This window comes from Vombatus ursinus, unplaced genomic scaffold (assembly GCF_900497805.2).
Source record: "Vombatus ursinus unplaced genomic scaffold, bare-nosed wombat genome assembly UNPS02011916.1, whole genome shotgun sequence".
Lineage (NCBI taxonomy): Eukaryota > Metazoa > Chordata > Mammalia > Diprotodontia > Vombatidae > Vombatus > Vombatus ursinus.
The window spans coordinates 979,767-998,112 of NW_020951694.1; the positions used below are offsets into that span (position 1 = coordinate 979,767).

General features: G+C 39.8%; 1 protein-coding gene across 2 annotated transcripts in view; it reads left to right on the forward strand.

Annotated features, from left to right (window-relative positions):
• Positions 1-18,340, forward strand: part of ACAP1 (ArfGAP with coiled-coil, ankyrin repeat and PH domains 1) — a 28,260-nt gene extending 9,920 nt beyond the window's left edge. For both annotated transcript variants that reach the window (XM_027857239.1, XM_027857240.1), the window contains 8 exons: positions 432-501; positions 666-760; positions 1,003-1,172; positions 1,992-2,164; positions 15,899-16,008; positions 16,154-16,264; positions 17,954-18,003; positions 18,170-18,340. In XM_027857239.1, coding sequence (XP_027713040.1) covers positions 432-501; positions 666-760; positions 1,003-1,172; positions 1,992-2,164; positions 15,899-16,008; positions 16,154-16,264; positions 17,954-18,003; positions 18,170-18,270 — 880 coding nt within the window. In that variant the 3' untranslated portion in view covers positions 18,271-18,340. The remainder of the gene's footprint in view (positions 1-431; positions 502-665; positions 761-1,002; positions 1,173-1,991; positions 2,165-15,898; positions 16,009-16,153; positions 16,265-17,953; positions 18,004-18,169) is intronic.
• The last annotated feature ends 6 nt before the right edge of the window (positions 18,341-18,346 follow it).

Sequence of the window (18,346 nt, forward strand, 5' to 3'; positions counted from 1 at the left end):
TAGCAGTAACACCATAAAGGGATATACTTCGTGATTTTCCCATTTTCAAAGCTAGAGTAGTCTTTTCCTAATAATTTCCCAATACAAGACACAGAGGCCCTAGCAGCAAGGTTTGGAGGAGGTTTAATCTCCATAGTCTATCATATCCCAAGAGGCTCAGGTTTAAAAATGCATAATAAAAGTTTAGCAGTGTCTGAACATACAGTTCACTGGGTTGTTGATCTAATCCCATCAGGAAGCCACAGAAAATTGGATGACAGTACCTTGGTCTCTGTATCTCCTTAGCTTGAACTTTCTTGACTGGGGGGTGTATGTGTGCGCTCAAATACTTCTTTCTCCCCTTTCTTCATGAACTCTCTACACCAAATCTGTTCCCTCAAACCTACAACAACCCTGATTGGTCTTGTCCTTTACTTGTCCCTCCTCTACAGGAGCCTAGGGGTTCATTTCTCCAAAGTCCGATCTCTGACCCTTGATTCCTGGGAGCCTGAACTGGTGAAGGTGATTACAATACAGCTAGAAAAGAGTTGGGGTGTTAGTGGGGTGACAAGCAGATGGACAGGAAAGCTTTCAGGAGCTTGGAGTATGTGGGTGGGTGAGGGTGCTGGAGAGTCTTGTCTGTAATTTCATGCCTACTCTCACACTATCTCCACCATTCCTTGAAGCTGATGTGTGAGTTGGGAAATGTTGTCATCAACCAGATCTATGAAGCTCGAATACAGGACATGTCTGTGAAGAAACCTGGACCAACTTGTTCCCGGTAAGGGGTTGGAGGGTGGGGGGCAGTGAAGATAGGAAGGGAATAAGCAGACATAAGAAACAGAGTTTTAGTTGCCTGGGTTTTCCTGGGGCTGGGGGAAAACTGACATACTGGTTTGGAAGGAAGAAGGATCCTAAGAAAGGAAGACATTTGAGAAGATTAGGAGCCCTAGGATTGCAGGAGGAAATTATCCTGTTTTTATCCTTCCCTCTTCCATTATACTTCCCCCCAACCCCCATAAGGCAGGAGAAGGAGGCATGGATTCATGCCAAATACGTGGAGAAGAAATTTCTGACCAAGCTGCCTGTGGTCAGAGGACGAAAAGTGGGGCGAGGCCACCCACGAGGGCAGCCTCCATTGCCCCCTAAACCCCAGCTTCCACCCCGGCCAGGGAACATGGGGGCCAAACCAGGTATGTATACACATCAACCAGAAGGGATTTTTAGATCTTCTTGGGGAGACATTTCAAACTGTTGCTATGGGCACTATAAGGAGACTACTGTAGTAATGCTCAGTCCCTAACCTTGATGATCTAAATAGGGGCAATGAGATTTTAACGCCAAAACAATGGGGGAAAGTTCAAAACTGTAACAGAGTTATGTTGTATGTCCTAGACTGTAAAGACTAGAGACCCTACTCAGAGGAGGGAGGTACTGTATTGTAGGCCTGAATAATAAGGGAGGACATGTGGAAGAGGCTGTGTTGGGTTGGGATTGGGAGGATGAAAAGGATTCGGAGACAAAAAGAGTAGGCTGGAGGTATGGGGAAGATGTTTCAAGCAGAATTGGTGAAAGCAAAGGCAGAGGAGTAGGCATAGTCCCTTACCCTTCTAAACTCAAGAGACCAGCCTCACTGGATCAGGATGATATTGGGGGCAGAAGAAGATAAGGTTGGAGAGGTTGTCAGGGCCAGAATATCCTTAAAACTAGGTTAAGGAGTTAGGGTAGAACCATGCAATCCAACTCCCTGCCTCCATACCCAACCTTGTACACTGTTTACTAACCACAGTTTTAGAAGTTCTTTTGGAACTCTAAACACCCTCCCTCCTATTCCCCTAAGGGACTTAGACCCGGGCATCTGGACTGAGCTTCTGCCTCCCCTACTGTAATCCCCAGATTGGCTCCCAGTAATTTAGCCTGAATCTTCCTTCACACTTCGCTGTCATTTCTACATCGAGGGCTAGGGATGAGGGACACATCCCAACACTGGTTAATGGTTAAATCCCCAACAGCGCTCCCCTCTGGTGAATTGGGATGCTTACACCCTGGGGCCTTGCTATTCTGGGCAGCTGGGCCACCCCCATCTCTTCCCACCATGGCTGATGCCCTTGCCCATGGAGCTGATGTCAACTGGGTAAACGGGGCACAGGAAAATGCAACCCCACTCATCCAGGCCACATCTTCGGTGAGAAGCCCTTTGATTCCTATCCCTTTTGCTTGAACTCTCCCTTTCCCCCATTCCAACCCAATTTCATCTCTATCCTGATTGTCCTCTCCTCCCTGCCCCCCAATCCCATTCTTCTATTCAGATCCAGATGAAGTACAGTGGGAAAACATTGTGAATAGTAATAGTGTGAGTTAGGCAGAAGTGGGAGAGGGAATAAGCATTTATATAATATAGTACCTACTATGTACCAGGCACCGTGCTAAGCACTTTGCAAATATTATCTCATTTGAGTTCCACAAGAATCCTGGGGGGTAAGTGCTATTATTATCCCCATTTTACATATGAGGAAACTGAGGCAAATGGAGATTTTTTTTTTTTAAATGACTTTCCCAGATCATACAGCTAGTAAGTGTCTAAGGCCAGATTTGAACTCAGGTCTTCCTGACTCCACGCCTGGCACTCTTATCCGGTGTGCAGCTGCCTCAGGAAAGGGGAACAAGCAATTATTAAATGTCTACTGTGTGTTCTACACTGCACTAAATTTTATCTCATTTGCTCCTCATATCAACTCTGTGAGGTAGATGCTGTTATTATCCCTATTTTATAGTTGAGAAACATGACTTAGTCAAAGATGGATTAAGGTTTTCAGCCTGGTTACCTGGGAGGGATGTTGGTGCTATCAACAGTAATGGAAAAGTTGGGAGAAGATTTTGGGAGGAGATGCTAAGTTCAGTTTCAAAATGCTGAGTTTAGGTGTTCCTGGGACAGCCAGGTGAGTTGCCCCACCAACGGACAATTGTCGATATATAAGTCTGAAATTTAAGGGAGAAATAAGTAATGGCTGGATGTGTGGCTTTGGGAGTGTTTCCTGCAGAGGTGATCATTAAAGCCTTGAGAACTTCAACGTGGAACATAGAGAGAAAAGAGGCATAACCTTGGGGAACACTCAAGGGAACAGCAGAGGCAGGAAGAGGTTAAACCAGTGAAGAAGGCCAAGAAGGTGTGGTCAAGAGGAGATGCCAGTGTCCTGGAAGCCCTGGGTGGGCAGAGGGGATAATTAAGTGTTGACTGCTGCAGAGAGGTCAAGGAGGATGAAAACTGAGAGAAGACAGAGAAGGTTTAGCAATTAAGATAGCACTCACTGGTAACTTCAGAGAACAGTTTGAATTGTATGGTTAGAAGTCAGGTTATCAGAGGCTGAGGAGAGGAAGTAAAGGCAGGAAGTGCAGCTGCTTGGTTTTTTGCTTTTGACAAATTTTGTTTCAACACGTGGTGCATTACCTTGGTTGCTCATAATGTATGATCCCTGAAAACAGCTAAAAAAACAGTATCAAAGGATGATTGCTCCTGCCCAACATATGCAGTTAATAATTTTAACCCTTTGTTACAACAAATGAGTGAATACTTTGTAAATTAGTGCCAATATTATCTAGTATTTTTGAACATTTCATTTAAATAGTTGCAAATTAAATAGTTAATTTCATTTAAATAGTTTTAAATATTTTATTTAAATAATAATGGTGCCTATGGTTCTTTTGGATTTGCTTTGTCTACTCTGTGTCACCTGGATTAGTCATATTCAGTTTTCCTTATGATTCAGTAACACACTATTGTATTCAAATACTCTGACATGTTGAACCCTTCCCCAATTATTGGGTTCATAGTTTGTTTCCAAGCTATGCTATCACAAGTAGTGCTGCTCCGAATAGTTTCATAGAGATTCGTATTTTCTTGTCAACAGCCTCCTTATAAAGCCAGTGGCAAGATCACTGACTGAATCAGAGAATTTGAACAATTTTGTTAATTTTTCTTGCTTTCTCTAAATTGTTTTCCAAAATAGTTGGACTAATTTTCACAGACCCACCAGCAATCAAGTAATATGCGTGCTTTCCCAAGTCCCTGTAAACACTGAATTTTTCCATATCTCTGATAATCTTTGTTTCATGGGTATGTGGTAATACCGTGGGCTGTCATATCAGATACCTCCAGGTAAAACAGCCTCCTTCGTCCCCTCTTCCCTGTTGTTTTAATTTGCATTTGTCCACTTATCATCAATGTTGGAGATATTTTAAAATTTAATTTTTTCAATTAAAAGTCTATTTTCTTTCCCTTCCACCACTCCCCCTATTGATAGAAAAAGAAAATAAAAAATAAAAACCCTTGTAATGAATATGTTTAGTCAAAAAAAAATTTCCTAAATTGTGATGTCCAAAAAATTTATGTCTTGAATCTGCATTCTGAATCCATCCCTTCTTTTAGGAGGTGAGTGGCGTGTTTCATCATAAGTCCTCATCATGAGGCATCATGGTTGATCAGAGTTCCTTAGTCTTTCAAAGTTATTTGTCTTTACAATGTTATTATATAAATTATTATCCAGATTCTGCTCACTTCACATTGCAATCATTTCAGACAAGTCTTCTCAAGTTTCTCTGAAGCCATTCCCTTCAATCGTTTCTTATAGCACAATAGTATTTTATTACATTTTACATCATAATTTGTTCAGCCATTTCCCAATTGATGGGTGGGGTACCCTCTCAGTTCCCAGTTTCTTGTCATCACAAAAAAGAGCTGCTATAAATATTTTTTCATACATATGGGTCCTTTTCCTCTTCCTTTGATCTCTTTGGGGTAATGTTCAAAACTTTCGGATGGTTATTGTTTGCATTTCTTCTTTTAAATGCTGCTTGTTAATATTCTTTGACCAGTTGACTGGAGAGTGGCTCTTGTAGATTTGTATCAATTCCATTTGGATTTTGGATGTTGGACTTTGTCAGAAATGTTTGTGTAAAGATTTTTTTTCCCATCCATACATTTTCTTACTCTAGCTGGGTATATTTAATTTGTGCAAAAGCCATATTTATATAATCCAAGGAGTGGAAAGACAGAGTCAAGAAGATCTGAGTTCAAGTCCCAACTGTCACATACTGACTGTGTGACTCTAGGCAAGTCACATAACCTCTCAGTGTCCCTGAGATTCTCTAAGACTAAATTCATTTCATCCAGTGTACATTTATCAAGTACCTACTTTGTTCCATGGACTATACAAGGTCCAAGGTATGCAAAAAAAATAAAAATGAAAAAGTCCCTGCCCTCAAAGAGTTCTATTCTATTCTGACTGGGGTCAAAGGAGAGGAGAATTGATCTTGGCCAGACACAGGGATTGTTAAGTGGAGCCACGTGGCAATAGATAGTCTTGCTCTTTCCAGTAGCAAAGGTGATATTGACTTGATCATGGTTACCAGACCAAGAGGTAGAAAATTGTGGGAAAGGGCAAGGCAGATTCCTCCAACACTTAGTGGCAGGGCAGATGGCAAAATGGATATACTAGCTTGTCATTGTGTCCTGATGGATGGCTTGCTGGGATGAAGTATGGTCCAGGGCTGGCTGGATATAGAGGGCTGAGATGAAGATTTACCAATCTAGGGCAGATACCAAAGCAAATGTCAAAATGTAATAGATTACTCCCCATGAGGTCTGGGGAAGCAGGGTGCCTGGAAGTTAGGGGGAGAGGGGACAGTGGGTGACAAACGGCAAGATGTTCATGCTGTCTATGTTTTGGGATGTTGAAGAACAGTAACAGATATGCTAGAGGAGGGAGGGATTTCTTCATCAGAAGTTCCTCACACCTGAATGAAATCACAGATAGACAAAAAAAAAAATATTCTTGTCTCTGTTGCATCTGTCGATCCATTCTTTGTTCACAATTGTGAGAAAAGACAACTTTTCCATCTTTTTTAACTTTTTAATGGTGTAAATTTTTATAAACCTGAACCTGTAGTCTCTTACCTCTTCACCTAAGGGATAGAGATATGCTTCCTTTTCTTTTCTCTGGGTCCAAAATTGTTCATTAAAGTCAATCAGGTTAGCAATATTTTAAATTTCTCATTTTTATTTCTTTGGCAAATTTGTCAGCATAGTGCTACATTTTTAATCAATGAGCTGGATAAAGGCATAGATAGCATGCTCAAATCTTTGAATGACACATTTCCGGAAAGGATGGCCCAACATCATGCATGACAGTCAGGAACCAAAACACTCTTGACATACTAGAGCTTTGGACTGAATCGAATAAGGCAAAATTCAATAGAGAAAAATGTAAAATCTTACTCTTGAGTAAAAAAAAAATCAGCTTCCCAAATATAGAGTGGGGGAGGTATGATAAGAAGTTCTTTTTTTTTTAATTTTTTGTTACATTTGGGTTCCAAGCTATTTCCCTCCTCTCCCAACCCCACACTAGAGAAGGCCAACATGACATATATATATATATATGTGCGAAACTATACAACACATAGTTCTTATATCGGTTCTTTCTCTGGAGATGATGGATAGCATCTTCCTTCATAGGTCATTTGTAGTTAATTTGAATATTCATATAACTCAGAATAGCTTGGTCATTCACATTTACTATTTAAACAATATTATTGCTATATACAATGTCCTCTTGGTTCTGTTCATTTCACAATTTCATTATTTCATTCAAGACTTTCCATGTTTTCCTAAAATCAAACCTGCTCAGCATTTCTTACAGCACAGCAGTATTCCATCACAATCATATACCACAATTTGTTTAGCCATCCCCAATTGATGGGCATTCCCTCAATTTCCAGTTCCTTGCCACTACAAAGAGCTATTATAAGTATTTTAGAACATATAGGTTCTTTTTCTTTTTCTGCTGACCACCTTGGGAAACAGACCTAATAACACTATTGCTAGGTCAAAGGGTATATGAAGTTTTATAACTCTGGGCATAATTCCAGATTGCTCTCCAAACTGGCTGGATCAGTTCACAGTTCCAGTAGTGTATTAGTGTCCCAATTTTTCCACATCCCCTCCAACATTTGTCATTTCCCCTTTGTATCATTTTGGCCAATCTGCTAGGTATGAGATGGTATCTCAAAGTTGTTTTATTTTGCATTTCTCTAATCAAAAACAATTTAGAGCATTTTTTTCTTAGAAAGCTCACTTATGGCCTGTTCAATTTCTTTTTCTAAAATAGGTTTATTTAGATATTCTATTTCTCCTTCTGTTAATCTGGGCAATTTATGCTTTTATAAGTATTTTTCCATTTCACTTAAATTATTAAATGTATTGCATATAATTGGACAAAATAACTCCTAATAATTGCTTTAATTTTATCTTCATCAGTGGCATATTCACCTTTTTCATTTTTAATGCTAGTGATTTGGTTTTCTTCTCTCTTTTTAAAAAATCTTATTAACTAGTGGTTTGTCTATTTTATTAATTTTTTCATAAAACCAACTCCTAGTTTTATTTTTTTAATTCAATGATTTTCTTACATTCAGTTTTGTTAATCTCACCTTTAATCTTCAGGATTTCCAACTTGGTGATTTTTAATTTATTATTTTTCTAGTTTTTTTTTTAATTGATCCAATTCATTAATCTGTCCTTTCTCTATTTTATTTATGTAAGCATTTAGAGAGATAAAAATTTTCCTCTGGTTACTGCTCTTGCTGCATCCCATAAATTTTGATATGTTGTCTCATTATTATCATTCTCTGTAATAAAATTATTTATTGTTTCTATGACTTGTTCTTTAAACCATTCATTCATTCTTTAAGATTAGGTTATTTCATCTTTAATTAATTTTTAATTTGTGTTTTCATGGTCCTTTATTAAGTATAATTTTTATTGCATTATGATCTGAAAAGGGTGCATTTAATATTTCTGCTTTTCTGCATTTAACTATAAAGTTTTTATGGACTAACATATGGTCAATTTTTGTAAAGATGCTATGTACTGCTAAGAAAAGGTAAATTCCTTTCTTTTTCCATTTAATTCTCTCCAGATGTCTATCATATCTAGCTTATCTAAGATTCTATTCATCTCCTTGACGTCTTTCTTATTTATTTTTTGGTCAGATTTATCTAGTTCTGAGAGGAAAAGGTTGAAATCCCCCACTATTATAGTTTGCTACCTATTTTCACCTCTAATTCATTTACCTTTTCCTTTAAAAGTTTGAATGCTATAGCATTTGGAGCATATATGTTTAGTATTTTTTTTTTGTGAGGCAATTGGGGTTAAGTGACTTGCCTAGGGTCACACAGCTAGTGTCAAGTGTCTGAGGCTGGACCTGAACTCAGGTCCTCCAGACACTAGGGCCAGTGCTCTATCTACTGTGCCACTTAGCTGCCCCCATATGTGTTTAGTGTTGATAGTACTTTATTATCTATGGTACCTTTAAACATAATGTAGTTTCCCTGATTATTTCTTTGTTTTTTGGGAGTTTTTTTGTTTGTTTGTTTTTGCTAGGCAATTGGGGTTAAGTGACTTGCCCAAGGTCACACAACTAGTTAAGTGTCAAATGTCTGAGGCCAGATTTGAACTCAGGTCTTCCTGACTCCAAGGCTAGAGCTCTATGCACTGGGCCACCTAGCTGCTCCTATCTCTCTTTTTTTTTTTAAATGTGATGACTGCTGAAGCATAATAAATTCTACTCCAGGTCTTTATTTTTCTCTGTATGTCTCTCATTTTAAAATGCGTTTCTTGTAAACAATATATTGTTGCATTCTCGTTTTTGATACATTCTGCTATTTTCCATTTTATTGGTCATCCCATTCACATTCAGAGTTATAATTACTAATTGTGTATTTCCCTGCATTGTATTTTCCTCACTGTTTATTCTTTTCTCTCTCTTTTACCCTATCCCTCCCCAGAAATCTAATTTACTTGTCACCACTGCCTCCCTAATCCACACACTCATCTAAAAGTCCCTCCTATTTCCTCTGTAAGTTAAGAAAACTTTTATATCTTATTAAATGTGTATGTTATTCCTTCTTTAACCCAGTTCCAATGAGATTAAGGTTCTCATGCTACCTGCCCTCCACTCTATCCTCCCATCAGTTGTAACAGTTCTTCTATTCATGCCTCTTTTGTATGAGATAATTTGCTCTATTTTACCTCTCCCTATCCAATTTTATTTTTTAGGATCATCCCATCATAATCAACTCAACCCCAAGCCTTTAATCTACTCTAGTAATGATAACATTCTTAAGAATTACATGTATCATTTTCCTCTATAATAAGTAAACAGTTTGACCTTATTAAATCCCATATAACTAGGCTTTTATGTTTACCTTCATCTGTTTCTCCTGATTCTTATAAGTCAAATTTTCTCTTCAATTCTGGTCTTTTGCTGAAGAATATGTAAAGTCCTTTAATTCATTAAATATCTTTTTTTTCCTTGCAGGATTACACTCAATTTGGCTGGGTGGCTTATTCTTGGTTGCAAACCCAGTTCTTCAGAATATTATGTTTCATGCTGTTCAAGCTTTTAGTGTAGAAGCTGCTGAATCTTATGTTATCCTGACTGTAACTCCACAATATTTAAATTGTTTCTTCTTAGTTGCTTGTAATATTTTCTCCTTGATCTGGGTGTTTTCAAATTTAGCCATAATGTTCCTGTGAGTTTTCATTTTGGGATCTCTTTGGGGGGGGGTGATTGGTTCATTTTTGAAAATTTCTATTTTACTCTTTAGTTCTAGAACTTCAGGGCAATTTTCCTCAATTTCTTGAAGTATAGTGACTAGACTCTTTTGATCATAACTTTCAGGTAGTCCAACAATTCTTATATTATCTTTCCTCGATCTGTTTTCTAGGTTAGTTTTTCTAATGAGATGCTTCACATTCTCTTCTATTTTTTTCATTCTTTTGACTTCGTTTTATTATTTCTTGATGTCTTATGAAGTCATTAGCTTTCACTTGCCCAATTCTAAGTTTTAAGGAGTAATTTTCTTTGGAAAGTTTTTGGATCTCTTTTTCCAATTGGTTGGCTTTCTTTGCATAATTTTCTTGCATTACTCATTTCTTTTCCCAATTTTTAGTCAACCTTTCTTATTTTATTTTTAAAGTCCTTTTAAAGTTCTTCCAAGAACTCTTTTTGGGCTTCCAAGAACTCTTTTTGGGCTTGTGACCTTTTTATATTTTTCTTTGAAGCTTTACAAGAAGCTGTTTTGTCATCTTCTGAGTCTGAACCCTGATCTTCACTATCACTTCACTATCATTATCTATGTTCCAGTTTTCTCTGTTTTTTTATTCATTTAAAAAAAGGGGGTCAAGGTCTGCTCCCCTGGGGTGTGGGAGATAATGTTTCAGGCTTCAGGTTTTCAAGCTGTTAGTTTCTGATCTCTATCTGGGGACCTTCGACCTCTTGGTTCTTCCAAGGCTAGGTGTTGTCACTGCTTCTCCGGCTCACATGTTGGCATATAAGTAACTCCTTTCCACCTCTGAGCCTCAGCAAGAGCCCCTAGCTAGTACTGCTGCCACCACAAATGTTTTTACTCCCTATGGCGTCCCTCAGGTTACTATGTCAGCTTGCCTCTCTGCCCTGGAATTGAAACCAGAGACTCTGCTCTCCTGCCAGGGTCCATAGCCAGCAGGGCCCCCACCACTCTGCAACCTCACTTACCAGAATGTGCTCACTCCTGCTTACCTGCAGCCACAGCCTGGGACGATGTCTGGTCAACATGCCTGAGCCCCGCATCCAGCTCCAACTGCATAGCTGTGTTGTTGACTCCATAGAACCTGCCTAGTGGTGTCTGCACCAGGCCAGATCACCACCCTGGGAGGTCAGAGCTTTCCTAATGTCCTCCCAAGTTGTCTTAGGCTGGACATCTGCTTTACTCTGACTTCTAATTATATCTGTTGCTCTAAAATTTACTTTGAGGCATTATTTTAAGCTATTTGTGGGGGAATTAGGGAGAACCAGGCAGTTTCCTGCCTCATTTCACCATCTTTCCACAATTCCCCTTATAATTAAAAGTTCTGAAATAAATCTCTTGGTTTTAGTGGGTGGACTGTGAGCTCAATATGAATGAGCAGTGTGATATAGCAAACAAAAAAAAATTAAGCTAACTGGATCTCGGGCTACATTTAGAGAGGGGAACATAACTTTCAGAAATAAAAAGATGATAAGTCCTTCTGTACAAGTGCCCTCATCAGTTGTATTGTATTCAGTTCTGGGCACCATGATTTAAGAAGGACAATAATATACTGGGGAGTATCCAGAGGAGAGCAGCCAGGATGGTGAAGGGCCTTAAGTCCATGTCACATGACGATCAGTCGAAAGAACTGGAGAAGAAAAGACACAGAGAGCACATGATAGTTATCTTCAAATATTTAAAAGGCAGTTATAAGAAGGAGGAATTAGACCTGTTCTTTTTGGCCCTAGAAAACAGAACCAGGAGCAATATGTGTAAATTATGAGGTCAATTTAGGCTTGATATCTAGAAAAATTTCTAACAATTAGCTGTCCAAAAGGAGAAGAGGCTGTCTTCAGAAGTTGTGGGTTCCTCATCCTTGCAGGTCTTCAAGCAGAGACTAGATGACCACTTAGTAGGTATCTTATAGTGGAGATTCTAATTATGTATGGGTTGGACTTTATTGCCACTGAGACCTCTTTCAATTTTCTATGATTTATACCTTTGGAGGAAATACCCACATCATTGAAATCTATTGATGTGTAAATTAAGGAAGTTTCTGATCAATGTAATGAGTTCCTTATTGCACTTGATATGAATGTAGGCCAAGATCTATTGTTTTATGGCATCTGAGGGGTCCCTCCCCATGAAAGTGTGGTATGCCCAATAGGCTACTTGTTGAAGAACTCAACAGGGAACTCCTCTGATTCCTAGTGACTTGGGACTAACTTCAAGGTGGTGAGACTCAGGGTGAGTCACTCGTAGTAATAACTGCCCCTCTCTTTGGTTCAACTCACATTTGTTTTCTTTCTCTCTCTCTTCTCTCTCATCTATAATCCTGGTGATCAGGGCTAGGGCAGGATTACACATGCTTTTGTTCTTTAGTTTATCAGCCCTATCTTTTTTTTTCTTTTGTTAATATAAGTGCTAAAAGATACAATTTTTCTTTTAAGAATTTCTTTAGTTATATCCCACAAATTTTGGAATTTAATCTCAAAGAAATTTTTGTTGTTTCTATGATTCTGTCATTAACCCATTATTTACACTGTCAGATTTTTAAAATCTTCATATTTCCTTTATTGATCACATTTTATTGTGCCATGGTCTATAAAGGATATTTAAGATTTCTGCCTTCATTTATTTGAAATCTTTGCATCCTAGCCTATAATCAGTTTTTTGTATGTTGCATGAGAATTATATGTACATTCTCTAAGATTCCCGTTCAGAAGTCTCCATAGTTCTAAGTTTTAATTTTTTCAACATTTTATTCAACTTTTCCCTACTTATCTCCCTTAGAGTTGTTTGTGGTTGCCATATCCAAAATTATGTTCACAATTCCTCCTATATTTGAATTCAGCTTAAGCATAATCTGTTTTGTTTCAGCTTTTTGGTGAGGCAGTTGGGGTTAAGTGACCTGCCCAGGGTCACACAGCTAGTAAGTGTCAAGTGTCTGAGGTTGGATTTGAACTCAGGTCCTCCTGATTCCAAGGCCAGAGCTCTATGCACTGCGCCACCTACCTGCCCTTGTTTCAGCTTTTTACTTTGAATATACATGAGTCTTTCTGCTTTAAATTTATTTCTTGGAAGTAACAAATTGTAAGTTTTATTTTCTCATCAATTCTGTTTCCTCTTTATTGATGAATTCAAGTCATTTAAGGTTATAAATATTTTATTTTCTTTCCATTAAATTATTTTCTCCCCTTTTGTCAGTAACAAGGTACTATACTGCCATTTTTAAAGAACACAAGTTTATTTCTGGCACGCCCAAATACAGTTTAGTACTGCTTCCCACTCACATCCAACATAAATAATAAAACTTATCTTAATATCATGTAACAATCCAGTCTTAATCCTTGTACTTGCAAAAACATAACCCATCTCCACCTGTACCAAAAACAGAACCTAGGAGTGTATAATCTTTTTTTCCTCCTTCCTCTGATAAGATAGTTTTAGGTCTGTCTGTCTCTCTCTCTCACCCCTTTGTTTAAGATGAATTTGTTGTGTCCAACTAGAAATATTATTTCACTTATTTCATGAGCTAGAGAATATGATTGCTGAGAAGCTCTCAATAACGTAACACCAAGTCCATTATTATAACTCTTTGTGTATGTGGATTAACTAAGTTCAGTACTGAAGGCTTATGTCTCAACACAGAGTCTTCCCTGGGCATATCAGAATTTGTATTATACTAGGTCACCACAACAAAAGGAAAAAAGAATCTTCCATTCCCATGCAAGCACTCAGGCTTAAAAAAAAAAACAACACATCAAATTTATGGCAGGTTTTAATTTACCAGATAAATAAATCCAAAGAACTCATATCTGACCCCATAAATAATTAAGACAACCCTCCTTTCCCCATTAGTGAATCTCTGCCTTACCCAGGGACCTATACAATCCTTTTGACCTATAAAATATACTGGATAGGAGCAAGGGGAAAACAATTAGATTGCTGGACAAACACTGCTCTCTGATTTGGTGGGCCTCTATCTATCCAGGATTTACCTAATTTACCTAATACTCTAGATTTCTAAGGTTGAAGACCCTTCCAGCTGGGAAGTACAATTTCAACCCTACCCTAGTTCTGCAGTCCACATGACTCATAGTGAAGGACAAGGTCAAGGTTTGCTCATACTTGCCTTGGCTCCAGTTCCCACAACTATGGCAAAAACCAGATCTTTGGCTTAGTCAAAGCAGTAAAAAGAACAAAGTCAGAGCACCTGGGTTCAAATTTTATCTGTTACTTAATTCCTGTGTGATCCTGGGAACCTATCTAGCCTTGCCTTGTTTCCTCAGTTGTAAAATGAGGGCTTCATAAGGTTACTTCTAGCCCTAAATCTTTGCTTCTGTGAAGTCTGTCATTCTACCTCTGCTTCTTGTTCATGGTTCTAAAGCTCCTGGTTTGGTTCAGGAACAAAATTTTCACCATTCTACCTGTTGTCATGCCTGTAGCCATGGGATTGTAAAGGACCCTCTCCAGGGATCCATGCTTCTGTCTTTGTATAACCCCATGGTTCTCACAGCTTGTCAAGAAGACACAAAAGAGAGAAAAGGGAAGAAACATTTTAGACATACTTTATTCATAACTTGCACTCAAGCCTGGCTTTCCTTATTAAGTTTCACCTGCTTGTTCAATTTGCATTTCAAAAGCCTTTCCCAGTTCTAGATTCCTCAGCAGGAAAGAATTACATTTTCTGACCTCGTTGAAGAACCATCTCTTATTACGAATATACTCAATTTTGTAAGCTAGGTAAATTTGTTGTATAAATCACAATTTCCTTTATGTTTTAGCATATTTCATTCAACATTAGAAAATAAAATCTCTCGTCTTCATTATGTGCTCAGTTTTTCAGTTGTGTCCCACTCTTCAGATGACCCCATTTGAGATTTTCTTGGCAAAGATATTGAAGTGGTTTGCTATTTCCTTCTCCAGCTCATTTTACAGATGAACTGAGGCAAACAGGGTTATAAGTGACTTGTCCAGGGTCATATAACTAGTAACTGTCTGAGGTCAGATTTGAACTCAGGAAGATCAGTCTTCCTGACTCCAGGCCTAGCACTCTGTGCACTAGGGCGCCACCTAGCTGCTTGAAAGATTCTCTCTGAAGGTCAGCCTCTGTTGGCATCCTATGTATTCTCACCTATTTACACAGTATCCTCCATCTAAAGCTCAGAAGTCATTTAGTTCAACTTCCCTCATCGTATAGGTAAAGAAACGGAGGCCCTGGGAGATGAATTGATTTGCCTAGGGTCACACAGGTAATAAGAATGAGAGAAGCAGGAAGGCTTTGAATCAGATCCCCTGATTCCCAAATTAACACTGTTCTATACTAGGGCAGTTAGGTGGCACAGTGGATAGAGCCCCGGCCCTGGAGTCAGGAGGATATGAATTCAAATCCAGCCTCGAACATTTACTAGCTGAGTGACTCTGGGGAAGCCCCTTAACCCTATTAGCCTCAGTTTCCTCATCTGCAAATGAGCTGGAGAAGGAAATGGCAAACCACTGCAGTATCTTTGCCAAGAAACCCCTAAATGGGGTCACCAAGAGTCAGACACGACTGAAATAATTCAACAACAAATTCTGTTCTCTGTCTCTAGTATTTCAGGGCATCTCTCTTCAGTGAAAATGTCCTAGAATAGGATCATCAGACTTTTAAAAAGTGATTTTCTAGATGACAATTTTTATTGTCTCCCCAAGCTCTGTCCTCTAGCTCTGTTGCTTCTGTTCATAGATATCTGGTCATCCTCCAGTGTTTGCATTTGTAGCTTAATTACTTCCTCCAGCATCATCCCTCTCTTTTCTCCCCAGTACCTTCTCTATCTCCACCACTTCTCTTCAATTCAAAGCATAATATATAAATGCTTACTATATACATACGGGCACTATGTAGTCACTAGTGATCAAGACAAATGAGACACTCCCTGCCCTCCTCACCCCGTACCCCCCAGTAGCTTATATTCATGATCACATATATATGGGTAAATACAAATTTGAGGTGGGGAAAGGCACTAAATGCCAGGAGAAGCAGGGACAATTCATGAAAGAGTTACCAAATGAACTGAGCCTTAAAGGAAGAAAAAGGATTTGAGAGAATTAAAGTTTACTATGGAGAGCATTTCAGGCATGGAGGTTGGACTTTTAGAAGTGCATGGAGGCAAGAGATGACAGAACAAATTCTGGATACAGCTAGTAGTCCAACCTTTCCTCTCCCCAGCTTCTCCCCTACTATCTCCAACTCTGTCCCCTTTCCCAGACCCTACCCCAGCTCCTCCCTGATGTTATCTTCTTTTTGCCTGTTCTACTGCTGTCTTTTCAGAACTCCCTGCTTGCCTGTGAATTTCTCCTCCAAAATGGAGCAAGCGTGAACCAAGCTGACAGCATGGGGAGGAGCCCCCTCCACCATGCCACCATCCTCGGCCACACTGGGTATAAGCTAGGACACTTGAGTCCTGGGGACCCAAGGGAGGAAAGAACAGGTGGAAGGGAGTGGATAGCTAAGAAATGGAAGGGCTGGGAGGGAGGTTAGGAGTGGGGCAATGGATGACCTGAATCTCTGTTTGCTTTCCTTCAGCTTGGCCTGTCTGTTCCTAAAGCGAGGGGCAGACCTTGGAGCTCAGGATTCTGAAGGGAAAGACCCCCTGACCATTGCCATGGAGACAGCCAATGCAGATATTGTCACTCTGTGAGTGCCATGAAGTTGAGGATGACAATCTAGGAAAGGGCATGGGAGACTAGGGTCAGAGGGAAGATTACTGGAATGGTGCCATGGAACTGGAGCCTGAAAGGGGTAGAACCAATGCTCAAAACCCAGATTTAAGGGACCCAAGGACCCATGAGGTCAGAGTTTTGAGGAGGAATATAGGAAATGAGAAAAGATAAAACTTAGAGATATAACATTTTAGCTCAATAAACATGTGAATGTCTCTTACAATGACAAAAACACTACACTATGTAAAGCCTTTTAGGAAGAAGTTTTTGGGGAGGAGGGTAAAAAAGAGAAACAAGAGGAGCAAAGAGAGAATGAGATCCTCATCGTATCCACCCTGCTCATTTTTAGATGAGGGAATGGGCCCAGAACAGCTTGGTGATCTTGGAACACAGCCAGAGTTTTGGACCCCAGGTCCTTTGACTCCAGTTCCACACAGTAAGGAGGGCATTATCTCTGTACTCATAGAGCTTATAACCCACTCCACTTGTCTTTTTCTGCATGAGGAAAGTGGCAGCATTGTGCTGGGCACACAGTTATGACACTTTACAACTTACAAATCCACTTCATAGTTGCTGCACTTGACCCTCACACCACCTACCCAGTATGACGTACTGAGAATAGGTGCCATTATCCCTAGTTTTCCAGGTAAGAAACTCAGAAAACAGAAATGACATTTGCCAAACTGGGACTAGCACCTAGGTCTCCTGACTCCAAAGTAGTTTTCCACTAGTACAAAACTGGAAAGAAAGTAAGATGCTCCAGGGTTTCAGAAGAGGGAGAAATCACTCCTAGTTTGGGGAAGGGGAGAGAGGGGAGTTTGGAATCAGAGAAGACTTATGGAGAAGATGGTATTTAAAGCGGGCCTTGGAGGGTAGCTAGGATTTTACTTAATAGAGATAGGAGAGAAGAAATCAGCAGGCAAAGTGAGGGCCTTGACACAGAGGCAGGTAAGGTAGGTGTGGAGAACAATGAAATTATGTGCAATAGAGTATAAAGTTAGAAACACAGGTTAGGGTCTCATTGCCAGAGGCTGAGAGTGCAGTTGGGGTATGCAACTGGGAATTCATGAAACAGTGGGAAGCTATTGAAAGTTTTTGGATAGAGAAGTGGCCTGTTCCTCCCTGGACTTTAGGAAGCTTATTCTGAGCATAATGTGGAAAATGAAGAGGCCTGAGGAAGGGGCTAGGGGATTATTATTATGGTAGCCCAGGCCCGAGATAAATAGGTCAAGAACTGTGGGGTGGCAGTAAAATTGGAAAGATACTTCACCAGAGGCAGCTACAGGACTTCGCAATTTATTGGTGTGGGTGTGGGTGTAGGTAAGGATGGGAAGGGGGAATGTTGAAATGATACAAGTGTTACAAAATGGAATAGTTGTGGGAAGAAGGAGCTGGCTTCAGGAAGAATTCAGTTTTGAACCTGTTGACTTTGGGTGGAGGGGAGACTGTACAAACAGCTGCAACTTACAACAGTGCAGGTATGCAGGACTGGCAGTGGATGGAGGAAGACCAGAGGATAGGATGAGGCAGAGCCCAGCTCAGGGAAGGGTTCTGAGGAAGGCAAGGAGTGTCTGGACAGTATAGGGCAAGTGACCTGAGCTAATGAATTAGAAGCATGGGAACTAAGGAGGGCTGAGAACCAATTGCTTCCCTTCTGCCTTAGGTTACGTTTGGCAAAGATGAGAGAAGTTGAAGTGGCCCAAGGGCAAGCAGGTGAGCTAACAGCCCTCAGAACTGTGTGTCCCTCTCCTTTGGACCCTATTCCTTTTGTGAATCAAGGCTTCTGGCTGCCTGGATATCTCCAACTCTAGTCCTCAGAAACTCCAAAGTACCTCAGTCTCCAGCTTCTCTTTCTTCCTTCCTATCTTCCTCACCTTAGGTGATGAAACATATCTAGACATTTTCCGAGACTTCTCCCTCATGGCTTCTGATGATCCAGAGAAGCTGAGCCGCAGAAGCTATGATCTCCATACACTCTGAACCAAAGAGTGAGACCCCCAAACTCCTCCCTTTGGAATCATTCACATTAAAATGATCTCTCAGCTACCAACGTGTC